At 41.8% G+C, this 27,500-nt stretch overlaps 1 protein-coding gene across 1 annotated transcript in view; it reads right to left on the reverse strand.

The window, feature by feature from the left end:
* The window catches only part of ATP6V0A2 (ATPase H+ transporting V0 subunit a2), an 834,711-nt gene that overhangs the window by 168,298 nt on the left and 638,913 nt on the right, over positions 1-27,500 (reverse strand). Inside the window, exon 16 of the mRNA XM_044068544.1 lies at positions 1,629-1,748. Within this exon, the coding sequence (XP_043924479.1) occupies positions 1,629-1,748 (120 nt within the window). The remainder of the gene's footprint in view (positions 1-1,628; positions 1,749-27,500) is intronic.

Below are 27,500 nucleotides of genomic sequence, written 5' to 3' on the forward strand. Positions count from 1 at the left end.
ATTAAAATATAATTATTAAAATAAATGTAATGCGGGAAAAGGGTGGAGAAATAACTTGTCAACGTTATGTAATGCAGACACATTTAAATTGTTATACATATGTACACAAACACATGCATGAAGTACCCATTACTGTAAATTTTAAGTCTACATGTAGTGTAAAGGAAAGCATATTATGCTTCATTAAAGTACATGACTGTGCAGCCACCAGCATCTCAAATCACCCTAAAGGTTTGTGGGTTTGAACAGGTAGCACAATACTTCATATCACAAAGACTGGAAGGCTGTGCAGCAGACCTCAAAGCAATCTGTCTGTATTCTTACCAGTGGCAGTTGAATGCTCTGAAATCTGCAACTCTCCATTCTTGTATGTTCACCTAAAAGTTGGCAACTGATTCAGACCAATAAAACAAAAAGACATCATGTGATGCAGAAACATCAGTAGACACGGTCTGAAACATCCAAGCTAAACACTGCAAATGTAGTGGACAAATGAAACCAGACTAATGGAATGACTATGAAGGTGTTCACCATCAGCACTGAACATTATGTTAAATTGTTCTGAAGGTTGTTAAGAAACACTACGGTGATCATGCAAACAATGTCAACACAGGAAGGGACTATTTTTGAAATGGATAAGTAGCTCTGGGTCAGCAAAATATTTGCTTTTATTTTTATTTATTTATTTTTTTACTAACATGGAAAGATGGAGATTATACGACGACCACTCATTAATATTCCGAAACGTGCGCGCTGATTGTTCAGCATGCAAGTTGTAAATCAGAGTCATAGTAATGGAAAAAGGTCCGGTCACCCGGACTTTTTCCATTAGTATAACTTTTTTTTTTTTACAGCACTAGTTGTTTTTTTAAAGCTGTTCACATGTTAAACCCATTTAATATAGCGAGACTTTAAAAGCAACGGAGATCTTGCTTTCTGTTGCTTTTTTCAAAACTGTCTCGGCTTATAATGGTTTAACATAGCGAGACAGCTTTAAAAAAGATTCTCTGTTGCTTTTTTTAAAACTGTCTCGCTATGTTAAACTCCTACAGCATGTCTTTGGGATGTGGGAGGAAACCGGAGCACCCGGAGGAAACCCATGTGACCACAAGGAGGACATGCAGACTCCACACAGAAGGCACCCCAGTCGAGGATCGAACCAGAGAACCTCTTGCTGTGAGGTGACAACGCTAACCGCTGCACCACCGTGGCCATCCAAACGTACAAAAGTAATGATTTTAAATCTGAATTACTGAAAATATTGTAGTGTTATACATATTCACAATGTCTAGTATGGAAAGTCACCTCTCAACTATTCCCACACACAGCCAGAGCACTAGTCAAAAGTCATGGCATAAGAATCTGTATGCTAAGGTAATGATTACATACGTCTAAGAATGGAATTGCATATGACTTTTGCACATTACAGTATTCATGCCATCAAAGTCCCGGCAGCTGATGACAAGAAACATGAAATGCTTCTGCTACGCACGCTATTGTAAGTGGAATGACTACAATCCATGTTAACAATGCTAGAAAAAATGTCCAAGTTAGACTAAGAGAAATACTATCAAACTCCTCCATTTATCCTACTACCAAGATTACTACTAGTATTTATAGTAACGTACTCTGTATGGACCAAAGGTTCTGCTGCCTTTGCTTTGCCAGTAGAGGTAAAGTGGTTTTCCCAACAACATTACAGGAACAGAAATTACAGCAACGATAACCAGGAACACTTGCAGTGCTACCTATTTGAAAAACAAAAGTCATGGTTATATCAGTTTTATTAAAATAAAAACAGCAAGTACACGTACTATAGCAAGCGTGTGTAAAGCTGAAAACCTATTCATAAACACATCAGATTATAGATATATTTTACAAAATCTTATTTAAAACAGTTTGGCTTCAAAAAAGGGAGTGATAAATTGTCCTAGGAACATCAGATGCAAAAATGAAATTAGATTATACTAAAAAGTACTATGCAAACTAAAATCAAACAAAGCACATGGAAAAGACAGAATTATAATACTGACCTGAGAACACTTTAGCATGAACTTACACAGTGCCATTCTATAACAGTTATTCACTAGATCATTCAAGTATGGGGAGATTCCTCAAAACTGAAGACAAGCACTTGTTATACCCATCTTTAAAGGAAAAGGGAATAAGACAAACCCGTACTTATACAGACCCTTAAGTTTACTTTCATGTTGTGGAAAAATAACAGAGGATAACTTTGGATAAATTATGATCAGGGCTGGAAAGGTTGGGACCTGAAACCATATATCAGCATGCATATGTTGAAAATAGATCTACAGTTAGCTGTAACATGATGCTCTATAACAGCTATAAATAAAAAGGTTTTTGTAATGTAATTTATATAGACTTAAGTTTAGCCTTTGATAAAGTCAAACTCAAAATCTTTTTTTTTTCTTTCGGCGGTTCCCGTTAGGGGTCAACACAATGGATCATCCATTTCCATTTCTTCCTGTCCTCTGCATCTCACTCTGTCACACCAACCACCTGCATGTCCTCTCTCACTCCATCCATAAACCTTCTTAGGCCTTCCTCTTTTCCTGTTACCTGGTAGCTTCATCCTTAGCATCTTGTTCCCAATATACTCAGCATCCCTCCTCAGCACATGTCCAAACCAATGCAATCTTGTCTCTCTGGCTTTGTCTCCAAACCGTCCAACCTAAGCTGACCCTCTAATATACTTATTCCTAATCCTGTCCACCCTTGTCACACCCAGTGCAAATCTTAACATCTTTAACTCTGCCATGTCTAGCACGGACTCCTGCCTTTTTGTCAATGCTACTGTCTCCAACCCATACAACATAGCTGGTTTCACTAGCCTCTTGCAGACCTTCCCATTTACTCTTACTGGTACTAGTCTGTCACAAATGACTCCTGTCACACTTCTCCACCCACTCCATCCTGCCTGTACTCTCTTCCACACTCGTCATTACTCTGAACTGTTGATCCCAAGTATTTAAACTCGTACACTTTAGCCAACTATACTACCTGCATCCTCACCAACAATCTAGCCTCCCTATCACTCACACACATGTATTCTGTCTTAGTCCTACTGACCTTCATTCATCTCCTCTCTAGAGCACATCTCCACCTCTCCAGGGTCTCCTCAACCTATTCCCTACTCTCACTACAGATCACAATGTCTTCTGCAAACATCATAGTCCACGGGGACTCCTGTCTGATCTCGTCTGTCAACCTGTCCATCGCCATTGCAAATTAAAAAGGGCTCAGAGCTGATCCTTGATGTAATCCCACCTCCACCTTAAATGCATCCATCACTCCCATTGCAGACCTCACTGTTGTCATACTACCCTCGTACATACTTCTCTGCCACTCCAGATTTCCTCATACAAAACCACAACTCCTCTCTACGCACCCTGTCATATGCTTTCACTAAGTCCACAAAGAGACACTGCAAATCCTTCTGACCTTCTCTGTACTTCTCCATCAATACTCTCAGAGCAAACATTGCATCTGTAGTGCTCTTTCCTGGCATGAAACCATACTGCTGATCACTAATCATCACCTCCCTTCTTAACCTAGCTTCCATTACTCTTTCTCATAACTTCATGCTGTGACTGATCAGTTTTATCCCTCTGTAGTTACTACAGATCTGCATATCACCCTTATTCTTAAAGATCGGCACCAAAATGCTTTTTCTCCACTCCTCAGGCATCCTCTCACTTTCCAAGATTTCATTAAACAATCTGGTTAAAAAACTCCACTGCCTTTTCGTCTAAACACCTCCATGCTTCCACAGGTATGTCATATGGACAAATATTTCAATATAGTAACAGAGATAGAGCAACTGGAATTGAGATCTTTAGAAAAGGGTAGGAGTAAACTACACAGGAAAAAATGGGAATTGTGGGAACAATACATACAACGTAGGAATGAGATTTTAAAGGCAGCAGGACTTAAATGTTTGACTGAAAACGACTGGGCAGATTTAAGTGGTGTATAATGTTTGCAACTGGGAGTGTGTCAGTATGGTTTGTGATGTGCAGACTGCTTTCATTTATATAAATTTATATAAATGTATGATTGCCTGTGCAGTAAGTGATGGTTTAATAAAGATGTTTCTTGCTTAAAAAAAATAAATAAAAAGGCAGTAACTGAATCATTTATGTAATTTTGCTTAGGCTATACAATATATATAGCAATATATGGGAAGTAAAATGTTTATGTTAATTATAGTGTGATTACTTTTACATGAATGTAAATTTGCCTATGTCAAGTGATGATTCGATAAAGGTGTTTGGAAAAAAAAAAAAAGACTTTAAACTGAAAATTTAAGTCTAAACACAGGAGATTTGGGAGACAGATTGAATGGTATTTAATACAGCACATAGTGACTGAAAATACAGGATTCATTTAAGGACCTGGGTATATGGGTAGATCCAGCTTTGAGTTTTTTTTTTTTTTTTTTTTTTTTTAAATCATATCAAACAATTTGATAAAAAGAAGTTGTGTCTTACCATAACGTTCCATCTGTGTTGTTCATCTTCACCAATCCTTGACAATGGGTTCACTTCCGAACCCTCGGAACATACTCGGACTTTTTCTTTAGCACATGCTCTCCAAACTCTCGAGCAAGACTCTACTCGTAATGCACCTCAGAGATTACCTCAAATCTGCAGACGGCAGAATAAAGCCAGGAAATCAGGATTTTTATTTATATACATATATAGATATATACAGACAGAACGAGGCCATATACGAGTTCCTGATGAGAAACTGGATCAGAACTGGAGAGGTCTACAAAGTCTTAGGATGGGGGAAGGTGGATGGGTATGTCAAGGATTGGTGAAGATCAACACAGATGGAACGTTATGGTAAGACATAAAACTTCTTTATCTGATGTTGTTAATCTTCACCTAATCCTTGACTGTGGGACAGCATCCTCAGCTACTTATTTACCTTGGGAGATCTCATGGAAGACTATTCCGAACCACCTTGGAGCCAAAGGATGCTCGACCCCTCGAGACCTGTCTAATTTATAATGTGCGATAAAGGTATGGTGAGAAGACCATGTGGCTGCTGCACAAATGTCATCCAGTGAAGCTCTTGCATTAAAAACTGCTGACGGGGCAAAAGCCCTTGTAGAGTGGGCTTTGTTTTGGGAAAATGAAGTCCTTCTGATTGATGAATGATGGTTATGCAGTCTCTCAACCATTTGGCGAAGTTAACTTTGGTAACTGCACAACCCATTCATAAAGAATAGAAAGCTACAAATAATTGGTCAGATTTTCAGAACTCTCTAGTTTTGTGGAGATAAAAATGCAATTGCCTGTGTACATCCAGTAAATGAAGTGCGTATTCTCCTTTATTGGAAAACTTAGGGAAAAAAGTTGGCAGCTGTATGGTCTGATTGATACTGGATTCAGAAACTACTTTTGGAAGAAAGGAGGGATTTGTTCTTAGTTGGACTCTGTCTTTATGGAAGATTAGATAGGGTGATCTGCATGATAAAGGGCTGCAACTCAGAAACTCTCCTTGCAGCGGTGATCGCCACCAGAAATAAAGTCTTCCAAGATAAATATTTCAAATGACAAGATGCTGCCGGTTCAAAGGGGGTTTGTGTTAATGTTTGGAGACATGCAGTCAAATCCCATGGATGGACTGGTTCTTTAAAGGGGGGGGGGTCTCATTACAAGAAACCCTTCAAGAATGCTTTGGAAAGTTTATGAGACATTACTGATGAGTTGCTGCAACCAGTATGAAAATGTGAGATTGCTGCTAGGTGAACCTTTATAGTGGAAGCAGAGGAACCAGATTCAAAGAGGGTATTTAAGAAGTCTAGAATGTATTCAATTGCAGACGGAAAGGGATCAAGTCCTTTATCCAAGCCCATAAATCTTTTCCATTTGCACAGGTAATGTTTTCTGGTTATAGGCTTGTGATGTGCAATAATAATGCATTGCACGGGCGATGAAAGGGAGGGATGCTTGGCAATCATGGGAATTGGAGAAACAGTACAGTCAACTTGAGGTGCTGTAAATTTGGGTGAACCATGCCCTCTGGATGAGTTAGCAGATCTGGAACCAGGTCCAAACTCCATGGTTTCTGTAATAGATGAGGCCAAAGGGAGGGAAACCAAACTTGTCGAGGCCAGAATGAGGCAATGAGGATTATATTATTCTTCATCTTTTGGGCTTTCTTCAGGAATTGTGAAATCAGAGGAACGGGGGAAAAGGCATACAACAGAGGCCAGTTGAGAAGAACAGTGTCTCTGGGTGATTCCCCCGGTGGGGGATTAGGTAAAGTAACTTCCGCATTTGTTGTTCAGGGGAGAAGCAAACAGGTCACAGTAAGGCTGGCCCAATTGGAAGAAGATCCTGTCCGCCACTATAGGATTCAGAGACCACTCGTGAGGCACGAGAACAGTCCTGCTCAATTTTACTCCTATCACACTGGAACTTCCCGGAATATGCGTTGCTATCAGAAAACAGTTGGAAGAAACTGCCCAATGCCAAACTCTGAGTGCCTCTCAACATAGTGGGTATGACTTGGTTCCCCCTTTTTTGTTGATGTGCCAGACTACTGAAATATTGTCTGCCTGAACTGCAACTGTCCCTAGAGGGAGGGTATCCTGGAATGCTTTCAACCTTAACAACACTGCCCTTGTCTCTAGAACACTGATATGCAAGTTGGCCTCTAGGTGGGACCATGTGCCTTGAACTGCCTTCCCCAGATAATGCCCTCCCCACCCTATCTGGGAAGCATCAGTGGTCACTATGGCTTGGGGTTGGGAAGAATAAATGATTGGCCCAGAAGAATCTGATCGGAGTAAAGCTACCATTTGAGGTCTTGTTTGCAATGATCAGTTATCAATATTTGGTAAGACATTGGTTGGCAAATTAGAGACCATTTGGATGCTAGCAACCATTGTAGTATTCGCATGTGAAACCTTGCTAGAGGAACTAGGGCAATTGAGGCAGTCATTGAGCCTAAGCTATGAAGTATCAACCTTGCTGGGACTCTGTTACTTTGGAGGATCTGTCTGACTAGAGCCCTGATGCTTAGTAGTCTCTCTGGAGGAAGGGAAGCTATTCCTGAGACAGTGTTTAGATGAGCACCTATGAAATCTAGTTGTTGGGTAGGTTGCAGTTTGGATTTTGAGATTTACAGAAATGCCTAGAGATGTGCGGACAGACATGGTGCAGTCTCTTGCCTGTTCTAAGTGATGCCTGGTGTTAGCAGTGAGGAGCCAGTCACTGAGGTATGGAAAGACCTGAAATCCCTGCAGTCCGAGGTGTGCTGCAACCACTGCTATGCATTTGGTAAACACCCTGGGGGCTGTGGTGAGTCCAAAGGGTAGTGCTCTGAATTGATAACAACTGGCTCCTAGACGGAAGCGTAAAAACCTTCTGGACCTTTGTCCACCTTTATGTGGTAATAATCATCCTTGAGGTCTATTGAGCACATCCGGTCATCTTTTTCCAAGAAAGGAAGTATGGCTTCTACCAAGACCATCCAGAACTTGGTTTAGTGGACCGATTTGTTGTATCGGCTGAGATCCAAAATGGGTCTCCAGTCCCCGGTTTTCTTTGGCACTAAACAGAATCTCGAGTAAATTCTGGATCCTGCTTGGTCTGGTGCGACTTCTTGGATGACTTTTTTGAGCAGTTTTGGATTTCTAAGACTGCTGTCTCCCTTTGATTGGGTGGAACATTTGGGAGTTGTTTCTGTGGTTTGGGGGTTGTACATAATGGGATCTGGTAACCTCTGGATATTATTCTGTGCACCCATTTGTCTGAAGTTATCAACTGTCAGGCTGGTAGGTGCAGGGACAACTGTCCCCAACTGCCTCTAGAGGAGAGCAATCAGACATCCATTCAGGGATGCTAACAGGAAGTACCAGAGAAAGATTCTCTGGACCCCTAATTCTGCAGTCCATTCCTGCCTCTAGGGTGGTGTCTTCCATTGTTTCCCCCTCTGCCCCAGGTGAAATCTTTGCCTCATGAGTCGTAGAAAAGCCCTTTGGATTTCTTAAACCATAGTCTCCCACTCCTCTGATTCCTTGAGTAAAGCTGCTGAGGAGTGGAGAAACTTATGCCTATGGCAGATACGGTTTTACCATCCTGCTCACTTCTGGCTAGAGTTTCAACAACTTTTGGGCCAAAAAGGGTTGATGTGTCAAAGGGAGCATTGACTAATGACGCTTTGAATGGCTCTGCAAAGTCGCATACATGCATCCAGGAGTACCTTCTGACTGCTATACCTGAACCCACTGCTCTGGACGTCCCTTCAGCTGCATGTGCTAGGAGCCTCATGAATGAATTAGAAAGCGATTTTAGGGTTGCAAGTTGGGAGGAAACGGTATCTCAAACCTTCTCAGTTATTGTTCCTGACAGAGTATTTGAAAGCTCCTTAATCAAATCGCTTTGTAATACAGTAAAGTTTGCCATATAATACAAGGACCTCAGAGCAAAGGTCATTGAAGCATAAACATGCTTCCCAAATCTATCCTAAATCCTAGACTCCTTGTTAGGAGGATGGATAGTATGATACTCTTCTGCAAGTTCTCTCTTGGTGACTGCTGCTACCACCACGGCGTCAACAGGATTCCTTTTGACCAATGCGGTTCCTTTTTAGGTGCAGACAATATACAATCGGGCATCCTCCATGCCCCCTGAGCAATCATTTTGACGAGATAGTCAGCAGGTGGAGAAATCCAAGAAGTGAAGGGTTGGGCACGAAAAGTCTCCAGGTATACTGACTCCTCTGAGGAAGGCTGGGTGGAGGACCAGTCACCCCTCTAGTTAAGGATTTCAAGGATGTCCCCCGAAGGAAACATCTTCAGGGGGTGACCTAGGGGAGCCTTCCCCTTCATCGAAGTCAGTATCTTCAGTGCAAGACTCGTCTGGGGAGTCGAGGTGCTTCCTCTTGCACTTCTTCGCAGGGAATTTCTCAGGGGGATGTTCCGGGGAAGTTTCTGAAGAGGAGACCACCAAGGTGGAAGTCACCTGGGACTTTTGCAATCTCTGTCCAGGGGATGAGGTTAGTGGTAGCTCCGGTCAAAAGGAAGGGGAAGAAATCTGTCCTGACATGGAAGGCAAAGATTGGGAATCCCTGACGGAGAAAGCTTTCTCCATAATACAGAAAGCAGATCCCCCTGTAGAGGGGTGGGAGCCCGCAACTGAAAGACTGCTTCAGAACAGAGGTCACACCCCGCACCAAGGAGACCGCCCCTGTACCAGAAGAATGGGTCTGAACTACAAGGGCCGACACTCCATGAGGCATGGACATCTCAGATGGAACCGAAAGGGTACCATGCATCTCATAACCGACCAGCAAGTCCAGACCCCGGGAGCTCTCAGAGATATTCAAGGCAGTTGTCTTAACTGAAGATGGACATGCTATCAGAACAGACTCATTTGGAGACGGGACTGTCAGAATGGAGGACTCCAAAGGCTCTGGTAGAGTTGGAGGAGTGTAGGTAGGTGTCATAGGTTGTGTAGTCTCGATGCCGGATTGGCTTGGAACAAAGGGCAGTCCTCTTCGCACAAGAAGCTGATCCACTAATCTCACAATGTTCTGTTCAGATAAAATCTTAGTAGACCTCACCAATAAAGTGGAAGGAGACCTAGATGGTCTGACCTCCACAAAAGGGGCATCTCTAAAGGGGTCCACAGTCAGGGAATACGTGGTTCGTGGGAGCGTGGAAACTTCTGATGTCTCCGGTACTGAGTGTTCAGTCAGAACAGATACCGAAATATCCATCCATGCCATACGCAACTTCTATTTTGTCAGGTCTCCCGCAGCCAAAGAACTCTTTGTTGCGGTGGAAATTTTTGGTATTTTCTTACTTGGTTCCAAAGAGCTTGCAACTGAAGACTATCTTTTCTTTGAACTGTGGGAAGAAGTTCCTGCTTCCCCAGTTTTCTCCTTAGAATCAGAAATGGCCTCGTCAAAGGAAGATTTCAATAGGCCTTTCAACACAAGCTTGTTTTTCCTCTCCATTAAAAATGCGAGGAGAAACTGTAACAAATTGCACAATTTGTTTGAAGATGAATTTTGCCCAAACAATAAACACAAAGTATGCCCATCAGAATTGGTCATTTTGCCTTCACATTTCTTGCACCTCTTAAATCCTGAGATGCCCTTTGAAGGTTTAGAAGGGGATTGTTTTTGGTCCGCCATTATACGCAATAAGGAAAGAAAGAAATAAAGAGATTTCTTTTTTTTTTTTTTTTTAAACAGGAAAAAAGAAAGAAAAATGCCAACAATGGTAACCTAGAATACCTCGCAATGGTATTTTAAAGAGAAGGATTACCAACTATGGTAATTACAGAACTTTACCATTTGGTAATAAAGATGGTGAGAAATTCAGTAGAAAGGAGGAGCGGGTAGAATTACTAAAAAGTAATAGGTAGTAGACGAGGTTTGAAATAGAAAATTGAAATAACGCTTGCAATTAACTGCCAAAGCTCAAGAGATATGAAGGAACATGTCTGGTCTGCGAAGCTGCAAACGAGATCTAAGATAATCTCTGTGAGGAGCATTATGGGTAGAGCCTGGCTCGAGAGTTTGGAGAGTACAAGCTGAAGAAGTCCGAGTCTGTTCCGAGGGTTAGGAACTGAACCCACCATCAAGGATTAGGTGAAGATTAACAACATCAGATTGATAGCTATAGAATTATAGGCTGTGTAAAATGATTTATAAATTCTAAGAAGTCAGAAATGGTGAAATTATAAATTGTATTAGACACAAACTAGAGTATGGAATAACCATATGGAACCTTTATAAGAAAACAAGCATGAGTAAACTGGATAGAGTACAGCAGAAACGTACCAAGAGCATCCTTGTATGTGAAAATTAAAGTTATTATGCAAGACTAAAATATCTGAACTTGGACAGTTTCTCATATAGGTATTTAAAAGGAGACCTTATTCAGGTATACAGGGAATGTAGGCACCACTATCTCTGGGAATGTTTGGAGTTATCAAATAGTTGTAGAGAATTATCAGACATCCAATGCAGAAGATGACTGAGAGATGCATTAACTGGTTCTCAGAGTGTAATTGATACATGGAACAGATTGCCAAATTATATTAAAGAACAACCTGGGCACTTATTATGAGAATGACTGTTTTGGTATGTTTGCAAACTACAAAAGGTGTATTGGCTGTACCTAAGTGAAATATATAAAAAATTACACTAAACTGTCTAGTTAACTTTTAAAAGAAAACTACATTTGCTAGTGGCATGCCAGTCCGTGTAACATCTTAAAAAGGTCAGGAGGGAATATAGCCTTCCATTTTGTGCATAACAGAATGAGTACATCAAACTAACACTTATTTACACATTTGTACATTTTATTTTAACAGTGTACAATTTTTCTCGGACACTATCTGGTGGTTGTGAAAAAAATTAAGCCACATCAACATATCTAGTTAGTATTCAAAGGCTAAATGAAAAAAACAAATGCTTCTACCACCACCACTGGTTCTGTTTCTATAAGCTTTCACATTACTAACTTAGAAGACCAACCACTCACTACACTTACCAAGTAATGGTACTGCAAAAACCTCTTGGATGCTGAACTTGTGAAATCTATGTACAGCAGCCTGCTGTTAGTACTGTCATAATGGCCAATCATATTCTTTTAACTGTCTGGACCTCCAATACCAAAATATATTTTATTTATTTGCATATTTTTACTAAGAAAGTCCAACAGTAAACTGAACACCTTTCCAGTGGAGGCCTGACTCACTAGTTCGGTATCTGGGAACACATGTAGACAGTAACCTGGTCTTCGACCAACATGTACACAAGGTAGTAAGAAAATCCTTCCATGCTGCTAAACTTATAACTGCATGGCATCTAGGTCCAGGGAAGTCATTGTACCACTATACTCAGCCCTCATCAGACCCATCACTAAATACAATGCCCCTTCGGTATGTACCAGACCAGATTCATGCAGAAACTGGAACGGCCATAGAGGTTCCTTACAAAAAGTATACAGGGCATAAACACAATGTCCTATTATTACCAGACACCTGCAGCAACTGGAAAGACCCCAAAAGTACCTCACCAAGAGGATCAAAGGGCTCAAACAGATGCCATATGCTGCCCAGTTAAAGAAACTCCAGCTCTACTCAATGGCATACCGCCTGTTCAGAGGCGATCTGTGCCTGACGTATAAAGCCATGTCCAACCCGACCCCAAAAGTACCTCACCAAGAGGATCAAAGGGCTCAAACAGATGCCATATGCTGCCCAGTTAAAGAAACTCCAGCTCTACTCAATGGCATACCGCCTGTTCAGAGGCGATCTGTGCCTGATGTATAAAGCCATGTCCAACCCGGAATTAATGGACATGCTGCACCTCAGAAAATCCAAATCCCATCGAGCCACGCTACAGAGACTTGAACCTCAGCACTGAAATAAATAGGACATGCTGGAGGGACAGATTCATAACCCAGAGGCTCCCTTCACTCTGGAATAAAATCCCAGTCCAGGTTAGGCAGAGTCCCTCACTGACTCTATTCAAGAGGAATCCTGATGAGTGGATGGGAGATCGTAGGTTTACCCCGGGTATCACTTCTGTGTCACTGTTAGACAGAGGCACAGTATACTAACCTCAAAAAAGGGCATAGCAAAATAAATTTAAAATGGGTGGTGAAAGCCAAACACATTCTGGCTAGGCTTATAAATGCCCTAGGGCAGATAGCCTAGTATGAACCTATGAACCTATGCAGACCGTCTCAAAGCCCAATCTCTACACTTGTTTTCCTAAAAGACTTCCGAGAAGTGATCTATGCTCTGCAGCAAGGCATCCCTGGGCCCCGCTCTAATTAGACTTTTGCACATCCACAAAATAAGAAGTTATGTACCTACCATAACGTTCCATGTTAGTTGTCTTCTCTCGCCTTCTTTCTTGCTTGATGGGTTCGGAGCCGATCCCTCGGCTCCGACTCGGCACTTGCTAAGCTCGAGAGTCACTTTTACCAGCTCGAGGCAGCCCCATATCCCATGATGCAAGGCGGTAAGTACCCAGATCTCGTTTGATGACAAAGGGCAATAGCACCAAGCATAAAACACTTCCAAAGGAAGAAAGAAAACTTACAGGATAGAAGAAAGACCAGGTCTGAATGGTCTTCAGCATAATAATTTCTTATAACAAGGTCTGTCCAGGCCTGGGGAAGGAGGGAGGGTCAAGAAAGAAGGCAGAGAAGACAACTAACATGGAACGTTATGGTAGGTACATAACTTTAATGTTAAGTTGTCAATCTCGCCTTCATTCTTGCTTGATGGGACCGCCCCTAGCACCTCTATCCTGGGTGGCTCAATGGAACAGACTCTTGAGGACTGTAGAGCCAAACTGGCTCTGTCCCTGGAGGCCAAGTCCAATTTGTAGTGGGAAACAAAGTATGAGGAGTGGCCCAAGTGGCCGCTGCACAAATAGTGTCTAGAGGAAGTCTAGCTTGAAAGGCTGTAGAAGTAGCTAAGCTCCTAGTTGAATGTGCTTTAGGTTTTGAGCACAGCTGTTTTCCCCTGAGCAGATAAATTTCAGAGATGACCGAAGAAAGCCATCTAGACAAGGTTACTTTAGAAACAGGAAGGCCTTTCTTATTATCCGCATAGGAAACAAAAGTTGATCAGATTTCCTAAATTTTTTTGTTCTGTCCAAATAATATCTGAGTTGACGGTGGACATCAAGATAATGTAATTTTTGTTCGGCTCTGTCTGAATAGTTCGGGAAAAATACAGGAGATCAATGGATTGATTCAAATTGGTTTTGAGGCGACCTTAGGCAGAAAGGTCGGATTAGTTCTCAATGACACTCTGTCCTTGTGAAAAACCAAATAGGGGGGTCGAACCGATAGAGCATGAAGTTCAGACACCCTCCTGGCCGATGTAATAGCCACTAGGAATAAAGTTTTCCAAGAAAGAAACTTCAGGGAGCAAGAAACAGCTGGCTCGAAGGGGAAGAATCAAGGATGTCAGCACTAAATTTAGATCCCACTGAGGAGGAGGATTCCTGATTGGAGGCTTTAGTAGGAAAATTCCTTTCAAGAAGGCCCTGCAGAGCCTATGGACATAATATTATGATCTGCGATTCGGCATGAAAGTTGGAGATAGCAGCCAATTGAACTCTGACTGTGGAAGAAGAGGAGCCTGCATGAAATATCTCTGCTAAGAAGTCCAGAACTGCCTGAACAGGGGCAGTGAAGGATCAATATTCTTGGCCTTAGCCCAATAAGAGAAACATTTCCATTTGCTTGTATAAATCCTCCTGGTAGAGGATTTTAAAGAAGCTACTATGATGTCTCTAACTGGGTTAGAGATCAAAGGAAGCCTGGCTAAGGAAGGAAGTGGAGCAACCATGCTGTGAGGTTGAGAGAAGGAATAGACCTGCAGCTGCCCGGATTGGTGAATCAGAAGATCTGGCACTGGGTCCAGATGCCACGGCTGCACCAAAAGGTGACGATGGAGGAACGGAAACCAAACTTGTCGAGGCCAGTAAGGGGCAATGAGAATCAATTTGGCTCTCAAAACGGTAGCTTTCTGGATAACTTGAGGGATCAGAGGAAATGGAGGGAAGGCATAAAGAAGTCCCTGGGGCCAATCCTGGGTCAGAGCGTCTCTGGGGGGATGGCCTGGTAGAGGAAAGAGACAGAAGAAGTCTGGGCATTTGCTGTTTTGGGGAGTAGCAAAAAGATCGCAACATGGACGACCCCATTCCAGAAATATCTCTTCCGCTACAGATTGCTTGAGAGACCACTCGTGAGGCATGAGAATAGCTCTGCTCAATCTGTCCGCTACAATGTTGGTTTTCCCAGGGATATGCGTTGCTACCAGAAACCGATGAGAGGAGATCGCCCATTGCCATAGTCTGAGCGCTTCTCGACACAAGGGGTAGGACTTGGTTCCGCCCTGTTTGTTGATATACCAAACTACAGACATGTTGTCTGTGTGGACTGCAATTGTCCCTACGGAAGAAAGTCGTTGAGGGCTTGCAACGTTAAAAGCACTGCTCTCATCTCCAGGACATTTATGTGCAGATGGTACTCGAACGGCTGCCACGCCCCATGAACCATCCTGCCCTGATAATGACCCCCACCCGATCAGGGAGGCATCCGTGGTGACAGTGGCTATCGGGATGGGGGTACAAAGTACCTGCCTTGGTGAACCTGAGGAGATGTGATCCACCAAGCAAGATGATCTTTGAAGTCTGTGTCACCAGAATCTGGTGACGATTGGAAGTTGTTGGTATGACCACTGTGTGAAGAGCATCCACTGAAGAAGGCGCATGTAGAATCGAGCCAGGGGAAGAAGAGTAATGGCCGCAGCCATGAGGCCTAATACCTTTAGAACCATTCTGGCCTGTATTTTCTTGTTGGCCAGAATGATCCTGACATGACTTTGAATGTCTGAAACTCTTTGATCTGTAAGGGTAGCTGACATCCGAACAGTGTTTAAGTTTGCGCCTATGAAAGTAATAGACTGGCAGGGCGATAAGGATGATTTTTCGAAGTTTATCGAGATGCCCAAAAGAGCTTTATTGTGTAATCCCTGGCTTGAATAAGCTGATGCCTGGTGGTGGCTGAAAGGAGCCAGTCGTCGAGATACGGAAACACCTGGAATCCCTGACGTCTCAGGTGAGCCGTGACCACTGCCATGCATTTGGTGAACACTCTGGGGGCTGTAGTGAGACCAAAGGGCAGGGCTCTGAACTGGAAATGACTGGACCCCAGCCGAAAGCGGAGAAATCTCCTGGAGCGTCTGTGAATTTTGATGTGATAGTACGCATCCTGAAGATCTATTGAGCACATCCAGTTGTCCTTCTGTAAGAAGGGCAGAATTGACTGAAGAGTGACCATTCGAATCTTGTCTTCCTCACAGACTTGTTGAGTCTGCTGAGATCCAATATTGGTCTCCAGTCTCCGTCTTTTGGGGACCAAAAAGAACCTTGAGTAGATTCCGGCTCTGAATGGTCTTTTGTAACTGGCTGAATGGCTCTTTTGCAGTAGTTTTGAGACTTCTAACTCTGCAATTTCCCTTAGACCGGTGGTACATCTGGAAGGGAATTTGAGGAAAAGGACTTTCCTCGAAAGGAATTATGTAACCCTTGGATATGATCGACTGTACCCATCTGTCTTGAGTGAGGGAATGCCAGGCTTCTGGGTACAGTGATAATCTTCCCCCGACTGCCTCCAAGGAGGGACAGCCGCGCAACATCTCAGGGATGCTGAAAGGGCTTGTCCCAGACAGGCTCTCTGTTTCCCTGGTTTTTGGACCCCTCTGCCTCTAGAGCGGCGCCTGTTGTTGTTACCCCCTCTGCCTGTAGGGGTAAACTGGCCATGTGAATGCCGCGTGCCTCCTTGGGATTTGCGGAACCACATTTTGCCACCTTTCTGTCCTTTGGGGTAAGGTCTAGAAAGGGTGGAAAAACGGACTCCTACAGCAGAAAGAGTCTTGCCGTCCTGCTCGCACCTGGTTAAAGTTTCCTTCACCTGAGGGCCAAACAAAGCTGACCCATCAAAGGGAGAATTTGTGAAGGACGCCTTAAAGGGATCTGCCATGTCACATAGCCGCATCCAGGCTTGGCGTCTAAGAGCCACACCTGTACCTGCGGCTCTACTCGCTCCATCAGCAGCATATATTAGCCGCATGGAGGAGTTTGCAATGGAATTAAGGGTTCCTAGCTGCGAAGCAATTTTTTCTTGAGCCCCTGCAGCTGTAGGATCCTGTACTACCTCACCCAGCTCCTTAAGGATATCCCTCTGGAGTCTGGTGAAGTGACATAGGTAATTCAGCGAACGCATAGCAAAGGTCGCTGAGGAAAACATCCGCCACTGCACCTATCCATGGTCCTAGAGTCCTTATTAGGAGGATGGACGGCACGGAAGGATCTGCAAGTTCCTTCTTGGTGGCAGCAGCCACCACCATGGCATCAGCGGGACACCCTTAGTGAGGAATTGCTTGTCACACGGGCAGTGATAAATTTTGAAGGCCTCCTAGGGACTGGCTCTACAGAGTCAGGAGCTGCCCACGCCTTCGGGCAATAACCTGCATAAGGGGGTCGAAGGCGGAGACACCCAGGAGGTGGAGGGCCGAGATCCAAACGCCTCTAGGTATACTGACTCATCCTCAGAGGGATTGTTGGTGGGCCAGTTTCCCTCTGTTTAAGGAGTTCTAGGATGTCTGAGAAGGAGACATCCTCAGAGGGGATCTAGGGATCCCTCTGACTCATCAAAGTCAGTATCTGAAGTGATAGACTCGGGGAGTCTACATGTTTCCTCTTACAAGTCCTCTTCCTAGGAGGATCTCCCAAACATCAGGAGAATCCTCGGAAGAGGGGAAATTCCCAATGGGGAAACCTGAGGCGGAGGATCTCTGGGTCCTGTAGCAAGAGAAGTGGCAGAGATGTCAACAGGCACTATAGAGGGAGGAGCTAAGGGAACAGACTGCTGACTGATACCAGTGGCCAGCACACTCTTCATCACCTCGAATGCTCCCCTCCCAGGCAGGTCCGAGAGAACCCGTTCAAGAACTAGGAACTCCAGGGACCACCGAAGGGAAGTCTCCGAGGCAGATGTCGGAGCCGAGCTCACCAAGGCCGAGGCTCCAAGGGAAGAGCGGGTTCGGACAAGGGTCCGATGCCACTCACCCCTCGGAGGAGACCATGGAAGCCCGCCACCGAATCCCTCTAAGGAAGGTCTCAAGAGGAGATAAGAGTAGAGGCTGAAGGAACAGAAGGGGTATCTGTCCTCCAGCCGTAGCAGTAACCATTCCCGAAGACTCCAACTCCAAGCTCTGGGGTAGAGTTGAAGGAGGAACTGTAACGGGTGTGGACCAATAGTCGCCTGTTGAGACGGACTATGTAACATTTGGGCCAGTGCCTGTGACTTAAGTAATCTACTGACCACTCTCTAAGTCATGGTCAGAAAGCCTGGATGACCTTGAAGATCGGCTCCGATGGCTCCGCTTCAAAGGAGAGTGAAGCCGAGCCGAAAGTATCGGCTCCAAAGAAGGAGACCTCGACCTCTTCCTGGAAGGAGCCATCGGAACCGATGAAACTATAGAACCTGTCGGAGCCGACAACTTATCGGAGCCGACAGGAAGCCTCGATGCATCGGCTCCAGCCAGAGCCGATACAGTCACAAAAGTAACGGTGTCGGAGCTGACACCGATGCCTGTGCCACATGGTGGTCGGAACCGATCGGAGCCGACACCGAAGTGGTCGATGCAGAATCGGCACCGATAGCCATCGGTGCCGAAGGCTTAGTTAAGCCAGAATCGGCTCCAGCCGGAGCCGATCTCGACTCAGAACGAGTCGGAGCCGAGGCCGCAGGCTTTGACACAGAAGCCTGGGCCTTGGAAGATTTGGCAGACTTGGATGGCGCCGACTTAGCCGGAGAGCCCTCTGGCTTAAGAAGGCCCCTAAGTATTAGTTTGTTTCTTCTTTCCTGCAGGACTCTCTGGCTGAAGGAATGACATATAGCACAGGAGTCCTGCAGGTGAAGAGGCCCCAGGCAATACAGGCAAGAAGTGTGACCGTCTGTCAGAGACATCTTCTGACAGCACGAGTCACACTTCTTAAAGCCTGAGACCCTCTCTTTTGACATGGTGTACACAACACACACACACCCACCAGTCAAAGAATTAAATTAAATTAGATACACCAAAAAGGTATAACTAAAAAAACACACACACACACCCTAACAGGGGGGGGATGGGATGGGTAAAGTTGACTAAAAAATAAGAAGAGACAGGGAAATTTCTGTCAAAAAATCTTTAAAATTAACTTAAAACTAAAAATTAAAGGGTTTTTAGTAAAACGGGGCTAAAATATCAAAGTAGTAAATCACTTACCAGGAGCTGGTAAAAGGAGGACCTCATAAGCGAAGCGGCAAACGAGATCTGGGTACTTACCGCCTTGCATCATGGGATATGGGGCTGCCTCGAGCTGGTAAAAGTGACTCTCGAGCTTAGCAAGTGCCGAGTCGGAACCGAGGGATCGGCTCCGAACCCATCAAGCAAGAATGAAGGCGAGATTGACAACTTAACATCAAACATCAGAATACTAAATGTAAAGATCTAAATTTTTCTTGCAACATGAATAGGACATGGAGAGAGAGATCTGTATCTCAGAGAATTTCCTTTCTCTGAAAAGGCTCTCCATCCATGGAGAAACAAAGTCCCTCCCTAGTCCTATTTAAGCATACTTTGGAAAAAGGCTTTCAGTAAACTGTGCCATAACCAACAATCACCCCTATATAAATGTTTAAAACACATAACTTATGGGACATATTTGGACTGCACTGCTAGGCTCATAAAGGACCTACTTGGTTGTTAGCCTAGTATACACCTATGAAGAAAAAAAACTTCATTAAAGTACATTATAAAACACACATGAATGTCATTCTCATACATTAGCTCAGATAACTGCATACAAATATTATAGAATAAAATAAACATTTAAACTTCATGTATACACAAATCTAGTATTTATGTACAAGTATTAAGATGTTATACAGACAGCAGACAGGCCTTACAGCTGGATAAACATTCAGATTAGTCATCTTTATTTATTGACATTTGATCATCAGGAAAGTCCAACTGGGTAGGTGCCCATTTTCAGTGGAGGCCCAGACAGAACAATTCCAAAGTATTACAAAATAATTTTAAGAACAACAATTTTACAACCTTCAAACACAAATTAGACATAATGTGATAAAAATGGTTAAAGAAAGATACAACGCATATAACAATGATTTAATATTTAAATAAAATTTAGCCAGTCGAGTAATTAAAGTTAAGTTAGTAAAATATAAACAGGAATTGCAATATGAAGTGAGAGAAAAAAAAACAGGTTTATAACAGAGCATCACAGGAGAAAAATTAAATGAAGTTATGAAGTGAGTGGAGAAGGGTAACTAAGAATCCTTAAGGTATGAATAAGTACTTGTTCGTACTAAGGGATAGAATATATTCTGGGGTTCAGCAAGAACAGTGCCAGAATTTGGCTAGGATGTCTTTCAGAATGGATTAGAAGAGCTGGAGGGAGGCTACTGATAGATAAAGGTAAGGAGTTCCAGGCCTTAGCAACATGGTACAAACAAAGTCCAGTACACTTTATAGGTTTGTGGACAGAGAAAGGTTTTTGGTCACTGGACCTTAATGACCAGGTGGGAACATGGTTGTATAGAATTAATTAGTACTGGACACACAGATGGATGCTGGATAACTTTATAGGTAGTTATAAGCTGTGTATATATTGGTTGATAGGGTAGTTCTAATAAACTTAGGATTTTTAGTGCTATACAGTGGTGGGTTTGGAAAGAGGTGTTTGCTGCAAATTTAGACACCATCACAGCACTGTTCAGACTTTGCTTTTTGTGATGACTGGAGTAAGGATGGCAATGCCATAAAGCAGTGAGGGGAAGAGGTAAGTAATGGCAAGTGTAGTTTTAGTTATGTTGGTGAGAAAGTTTTTGGCTCTATAAAGCATTCCTAGTTTCTGGCGAGTTTTTATTTATGCAACTTTGTAGATGTAGGTCGAATTTAAGATTATCATTCCTAATAATTCACTATGAGAAGTGACTTTAATGGTTGTATTGAGAGGATTTCATTTTTTTTTCCAAGAGAGACCATGTTGATACTACACAGCATTGAAAGTAGTTGGACACAGTGTATTCTAGAACTTTGTATAATTCAGTCTATCAAACAACATTATGGTGCCTTGGAAATAATATCTATAGGGTACTATCAATTAGTATAGAAATGTCAATCTGCATTTAACACTTCAAGGTGCACTGTGAATAATGAATATGGAGTTTTGTTGGTTATTAGTGGAGATACCTACAGAGTCAGCCAGGGGAGGAGCAAGGACTGACCCAGAAATTGTTTTAGCTCAGATTTGAAGGTCAGCAGATTGTTGATATGTCTGAATGTATAGCAGGAATCGATACATAGGTTTTTGATATGATAGTGGAACCTACAGGCTTTTGGGGGGAGATCCGTGCCTGACATACAGGGCATTGTCAGACTCCACTCTGATGGACCTCCTGCATATCCACAAAATAAATAGTACCAGAATTACCCGTTCTAAAGACTTAAACCTTGCCTGTGATATAAACAGGACCTGCTGGAGAGAGAGGCGCATATATCCCAGAGACTACCTCAGCTATGGAACAGGCTCCCCATTAATGTGAAGGAGAGTTCCTCGCTAACCCAACTCATGTGCAACTTGGACAACTGGATGGGAAACCAGAAACACATCCCTGGCTTTGCACCTACGTCTCTAATGCAAATGGGTAACCTGTAAATGGTTCATCTCCCAGGCCCATGCTTACATCAGAACTTGTCAGAGATTTGGGATGCATGGCTAGGCTTTAAAAGACCCCTGTGGTTGTTAGCCTAGTAAACACCTATGAACCTATCACCATCTGAGTTATCACCTTTCTGTGTGAGGAGAAGGTGGAAACACACAGAGCATAGGGGCCTATTAGGTTTATACAGTTGGAGTGTATTTATTTAGGCTAGGACAATGGTCAGAACTGTGTATTAAGCTATAGGCAGTAACCAAATTGTGAATACTTCAAGTATTGTGAAGCTCCAGCCAGTTGGGGATTTTAACGGTTTTACAGTGCTGACACCTATGAAGCTGGTTATTAGTGAATGTTAATGTTTTTGTTTTGATGTAGTACTGAACCTTGAAATTTGGTGAGTAGGGAGGAGAAAGGTGCCTGCAACAGCTTTCTCGTTATGGTTGTTGTGAAAATATCTACATCTATATAGCATGCTCAACTTGCGTGTTTTCTTTAAATGGCTTGTATCCGTACATCAAATTTCAAGGAATCTATGATCACCCCTAGAAGTTTGTTTGGAAGACACATCAGAGTATTATCAGAGGAGATGACAAAAATAGCATTTAAGTACTTTTTATCTTTTTTGGCATTAAGCAACAGTTGGGAATTTGCTTGCCAAGAGTCAAAGGACAGCCAGACTTGTGGACAAGTTGATGAAGAATGGACAGGTTGTCTGCAGAGCAGATGAGGGTAGAATTACTGGTGTACTGGATCAGGGTAGCATGTTTATGAACAGGCAGAACAAAAGTGGGCCTAATATGGATACCTGTGGCACTCCACCAGTGACTGGAAGAAAATATGAGTAGCTAAATTTCCATTTTACTAGCTGGTGCCCATTAGTGACCTATATTTGTGAAACCAATGAAAGGTAGAAACTGATAGACCAAGGGCAGGAAGTTTTTAAGCTTGTTTTTTTTCCAACTGTTTTTTGTGGGAGACTGTGTCAAAAGTCTTTGAGAAGTCAAGAAATAAGGGGAGAAGTGTGGTGATGAGTCTGCTGTCATATATGCAGTGGCTGATGGTGCTGGTGAAACTGAGTAGGGCGGCAGTGGTGCTCTGTTTAGGATGAAACCCATGCTGTGTGGAAGAGAGGAGGTCATTGTTAAGGATGTAGCATTGTAACTGATATTGGATACATTTCTTTAATATTTTGGAAAGTGGACACAGAATGACAATGGGTCGAAAGTTAGAATACTCAGTGGAATATTCCATCCTTTATGTAGAGGTACTATGTAGGATTTTTTCAAGACTGTTGGACTGACCTAAATATTAGGAGAGAGACGAGACATGCCAGGTCATTGGCCGTTAGCTTTAGGTACTCAGATGGTAGTTTATCAGTGGGAAAGGGTAGCTTAGATGGGGGTATTTCTTTATAGCGGATTCTGGGACTGGATTTAGGGTGAACATGTTGAGTTTGGGATATGGCCGCTGTACCACATTTATGGTTTTGCCTGGTTGGTAGCTTAAAAGGGAGGTTACACTTTTTATGAAGTGTTCAATAAAATAAATAGCATGTTTGGGATGATTTAAGCTGAGATGTTCTGTCAAGGTGTAACTGATTTTTTAAGAAAACTCAGGAGATTTTCGGGGTTATTTTAGTGGGCTATTTGCTGTTTGATGAAAAAGTTTTTTTGTCAGCTTTGACTAGCTTTGGTGGCACTGCAATTCTGTTTTAAAAATTGTAGGATTTGGCTATTTTTACTTTTCTGATAGGCTTTCCAGGTCTTGCCTCGTGTGTGTTTGCTCTTTAGATTGATAGTTAGGGTGCAGGATTGGATTTAATCACTTCCTTCTATGTGGTGCTTACCTGTCAAGTACAGCAACAAATATGCTACTTAGCTTCATTACAGCTTTATCTAGTGACAATTACTTGAGGGCATTCCAGCCATAAGTTAAGAGTGGATATAAAGGTATCTTGGCTGAATGCAGTTATGTTATATACATCACTGAAGAGGTGCAATTTAGGTCCATAGTTTAAGTGTCTGTGGAAGGATGTAGGAAGGTAGTCAGTGACTGCATCAGAAAGAGTTCCAGAGCAAATAATTTTACTGGGGGGTCAGTAGTCATGATCCATTCCAATATGGCAGATTTTTGTGCAGGATTAGTTATACTTGATGGGAGCATTAATTAGTTGAGTGTAATGAAACAGATTTATATTTTTTTTTTGCAGAGTTGGGGGAGGACACCTGACAATCAATATTTAGATCACCTAGGTTTACAAGGAAGCTGATGGATACCCAACAGAAGTAAATCCAAAGAGAGTTCCACCAAGGCACAAAAACACTGAGAAACAGCAAAAAGTGCCAAGGGACACTAAGAACACCAACCAGATGACAGTAAAGGATATTTATTCAGCCAAAGCAGACATTCCACAAACCACATTAATGCTTCACAAATACAATACGTTTTCGTTCATAAACTTCATCAGATGCGGACTGACTATATAAAGTGCGCATATATATCCTCCTCCTGAAATTTAGTACTCTTGTACAGATGTATCTTGAAGAGTAAAAATGTTAGTACTGTATAGATTCACAGATATTCCAAGGCAACCGAATCTTATAACCACACTCACTTTCCTTCTCCAGACAGCATGTCCTTTCTCCAGGAAAGGCATACCAGTCAATCCTGGAATAAGTTTTTGGATACCCATTCAGCATATAGTTTATGTTTAAAGGAAGATAGTGAATTCCACTGCTTAAGATGCAAGGAAATTTAGAGGTCTGAGAGGTACTAAGTTATAAACCTATCCCTTCACTGTGTTTAATTTACCGGTTGGTGAAGATTTAGATGCTTGGTTTTAGTATCGTGGAGATCTTGATCTTTCAGGGAAATGGGAGGCATACTCTTTCCTCCTGCTGAGGACATGTGGCACAACATTGACAGAGAATTAAGACATTTTCTTTGGAAGGATGAGTTAGTATAAAGTGGGAATATCTAAAACATCTGGTAGATAAGGGTGGTGTGAAAGTAAACTAACAGACCCAAGGGGATACTTTAAGGCTACACTACCAAACACTTAATGCAGGATGATACATACAGAGCAAAATGGTAAACAATGATGTGCATTAAAAGGGAGATAATGCAAGGAAAGGAACTGCTCAAGTTGTGGGGATCAACAGAAAAGGTAGATGGGAAGCAGACAGTGCAGGGATATATTAAAAATATTTAAAATGAAAACTAAACAAGAGCCAAATTAAAGAATGAAAAAGCCAAATTCTACCCATAGGTTATGAGTTGGGGACTATGACACTAAAATGCAGGGAAAATGTGGAATATTTATGGAGAAGAAACAAAGATATCAGATAATGGGAGCAAACATGGAAATAGGAGGCCTTCAATTTGAGACCCAGGGAGCATTTCATGAATCAGGGATTGATTTTGGCAGGAAGGAGAAGAGAAAGTTCAAATGGGGAAATACGCAACCAAAAGCTAAATATCTTAGTGTCAAGGAAAAGGCAGTTAATATCACAAGCTTATCATGTGGGGATAGGAGACAAGAAAAGGATCAAGCCTTGGGAATTTCAACATGGTTCGGTTAATAACCTCCAGAAAGAATTCACAGATGATCATTGCAAGGACATATGCTTAGCTCCCACATACACAACAAAAACTAGAAAATTCAGAATATCTGGGTGGAAATGTTTGCACAAATATTTTTATATGCCTGCTAGTTTGTAAAAAAAAATGTTCCTCGAAGTTCAAGAGATGTTGGTGATGAGACACAAGGGATTATACTGTTGATTCAAGGCTTAGATGAAAAGGATATGTTACCTGAAAAGCTAGGGGATGTTTTAGTGGTAGTTAATCCCTGTATTCCCTTGTTTTACGCATTGCCCAAAGTAAATAAGAGTATGGATAATTGCCTGGGTAGACAGATTGTTTTCCAGGAGGGAGAGCCATGGGAAAAAAATTGGTGAAATTTTGAATAAAATATTTAAACATTATGTGATGAAGTTACCTTCACATATTACAGACACTTAACATTTTTAAGTGAGGTTAGGAAAGTATCATTGAAGACTATTTTTGGTGACAGCAGATGTGAACTTGCATAATTCAATTGATTATAAGCTTGGTTTAACAGCAGTTGCTCATTTTTTTTGTCAAATATTGATGGGTTATAATGTATACTGGATTTGATTAGGTTTTCCTTTAAATAATAACTGTTTATTTTTTTATGGAAAGTTCTACAAACAGCAAAGGAGTACAGTTGCATCCAGTTATGCTAATTTATTTATGGGCAGGTTTGAAGATATTTTTGTGTGGGGATCCATATTTTGTAAATAATGTTTTTTTACAAATGTTACATAGATTATTTGCTTTTTATTGCCAAGAATCCCCAGCAAGTGTTTATCAATTGTAAGCATATAATTCAAACAAATTATTTTGGTCTGTCCTTTGTGTTTGATATTCAGAAGGACTGGATTTATTATTTAGATGTACTGGTATACACCGTTAATAAGGAAATGAATTCAGCTTTATATAGAAAGGATACCTCAGCAGACATTTTGTTTGCTACTAGTGCACATCTGTTACATCTCATTGAGTCCCTTCCATATCAGGAATTTTTTTTGAGCTAAAGCACTTTGTTTAAAGGACAGCAAATTTCAGGAAGTAGCTGTGTTAATAGTTGAAAAATGATTAGTGCGGGTTAAAAAGCTTGATCTTTTAGTTTCAACTTGGCATAAAGTTGAAGGACTTAATCAGAGGGTGCATAGTAGGAGAACTAGTAAAGTTGGGAATAATAGGGAGGATACACTTTCTGTAACCAGTTACACCCTCTTTATTGAATGGATAAGCACATATTCTTAAACACTGGTATGTAGTAACATCTGATGAAATCTTGAGGAATGTTAAGCTTAACGTTTCATACAGAAATCCACCGAATACTGGTAGTCATATAGCACATACAGGGATAAGTTATGAGTTTTACATAAAGGAGTGCAAAGGACGCACAGTTTATAGATATTTGGGAAAAGATGACGGATAAATGGAAAGTTATTTAAGGTCCCTGGAGTCCATAATTGCTACCAGAAAATGGTAGTATATGGACTTGTTTGTCCATGTAAAAAAAAATTTTATAGCATAAACAGCACAACAAGTGAAGAAAAGATTACAGGAACATGTAGAGATAACAGAAACAACTTTCCCACTAGTCCTGGTGCAGGACACTTTTTTGAAAAACATAATAGTAACTCTGATTGACGTTTTTATTATGTATATTCTTAAATGCTCTGATCTCTGTTTAATTGTCTCTGAAATATTGTTATGAAAAGAAGCATGGTTTATTTTTATTTTTGATACTTTACAGTCAAAGGGGCTTAATAATGAGATCCTTATGAAGTATCTGATTTGACATAATTTTACTTATTTCAATTGATTTAGTTTGTAGGTAGCAGAGAATTTAAATGTGATTAAAAGCTTCAGACTCTGTTAATATATATTGTAAGGTGAAGCGTAAGATGTTCCCTTTATTGTACCAATGACTGAATGCTTAAGTTTAATTAACCATATATTTTAATTTTTTTGAATCTAGAAGTTGTAAGCAGAGGCACTTGTTCATTTGTGTTTTGAGAAATAAAGTGATGATTCTAAGCTCCATATGCCAAAGGAAGTAATATTTTGCAGTCAATGGGAGATTTTTGCTAAGATCATGAAGCCTTTTCCCTCACTATACAAATGCCTGTGTGCTAGCATGCAATTACTTATTATTATGGATGGGAAAGCTGTAATAAGAGTAAAATAAATAACACTACATGAATGAGCAGGTGTGATGGCTACATTTGCTACTACCCTAATGCACATATCATTCTGTATGCACTATATATACTCTGATATCAGTGATGAATGAAACAGGGTCACTTTTTAATGGTCTGGATGCTACATTACATTATCAAGTTATCTTCTCCCGAACCATGAGCAGAGGTGTTCTGAATGATTTTTATAAGCACTGTTATGCACCTGTGATCACATTGCTACATGGTTCAGAAACAATACACACTGGTGAACAGCTTTGTGCATTTTGAATCATGCCTACTACATCATTCTGCTGCTCACCTTGATTTGTGTAACAGCTCTAAATCTCAGGTCACCATAGTATATAGCTGCACTATTCTACTTGGTCCACATTAACAGTGTA

The sequence above is a fragment of the Protopterus annectens genome, chromosome 4.part0, assembly GCF_019279795.1.
Source record: "Protopterus annectens isolate FY-2018-M chromosome 4.part0, PAN1.0, whole genome shotgun sequence".
NCBI classification, from domain to species: Eukaryota; Metazoa; Chordata; order Ceratodontiformes; family Protopteridae; genus Protopterus; species Protopterus annectens.